General features: G+C 69.6%; 1 protein-coding gene across 1 annotated transcript in view; it reads left to right on the forward strand.

Moving 5' to 3' along the window:
* Positions 1 to 790, forward strand: part of FCGRT (Fc fragment of IgG, receptor, transporter, alpha) — a 22,744-nt gene that overhangs the window by 14,565 nt on the left and 7,389 nt on the right. The window contains exons 4-5 of the mRNA XM_014550434.1: positions 2 to 185; positions 413 to 785. Of these exons, the coding sequence (XP_014405920.1) occupies positions 2 to 185; positions 413 to 785 (557 nt within the window). The remainder of the gene's footprint in view (position 1; positions 186 to 412; positions 786 to 790) is intronic.

Consider the following 790-nt stretch of genomic DNA (forward strand, 5'->3'; position numbering starts at 1 on the left):
CTGGGCCACGGGCTGGCTGGGGCCGCAGCAGTACCTGCGCTACAGTGACCTGCGGGGCCAGGCCGAGCCCTTCGGGGCCTGGATCTGGGAGAGCCAGCTGCCCTGGTACTGGGAGAAGGAGACGGCCGACCTGAGGGTCAAGCAGGCGCTCTTCCTCGAGGCCTTCACAGTCCTGGACGAAGGAGGTGAGGGGCGGGGGTCGGACCCCTGGGTCTGAGGGAGGAGGGTCCGGGGGCCTGGACTCCTGGGTCTGAGGGAGGAGGGCTGGGGGCCTGGACTCCTGGGTCTGAGGGAGGAGGGCTGGGGGCCTGGACTCCTGGGTCTGAGGGAGGAGGGCTGGGGGTTCTGAGTCCTGGATCTGCAGGAGGGGGCCCTGCTCCTGGGCCCTGCTCACCTGTGGGGGGTGCCCCAGGTTCCTACGTTCTGCAGGGCCTGCTGGGCTGTGAGATGGGCCCTGACAACTCCACGGCGGCCGTGGCCACGTTCGCCCTGAACGGCGAGGAGTTCATGAAGTTCGACCCCAAGGCGGGCAACTGGGATGGAGACTGGCCCGAGGCCCGGGCCATCAGTCAGAAGTGGAGGCAGCACGAGGACGCCGTGTGGCAGGAGGGGCACTTCCTGCTGACCTCCTGCCCCCAGCGGCTGCTGGGCCACCTGGAGACCGGCCGCAGCAACCTGGAGTGGAAGGGTGAGCGGCCCCCGGAGGAATCTGATCCGGGATCTGCGTCCCCGCGGCCCCACCTTAGGCCCCATCCTCCTCCCACAGCCTCTTCCCTGGCCTCCCAGCCTC

The sequence above is a fragment of the Myotis brandtii genome, unplaced genomic scaffold, assembly GCF_000412655.1.
Source record: "Myotis brandtii unplaced genomic scaffold, ASM41265v1 scaffold601, whole genome shotgun sequence".
Taxonomy (NCBI): Eukaryota; Metazoa; Chordata; class Mammalia; order Chiroptera; family Vespertilionidae; genus Myotis; species Myotis brandtii.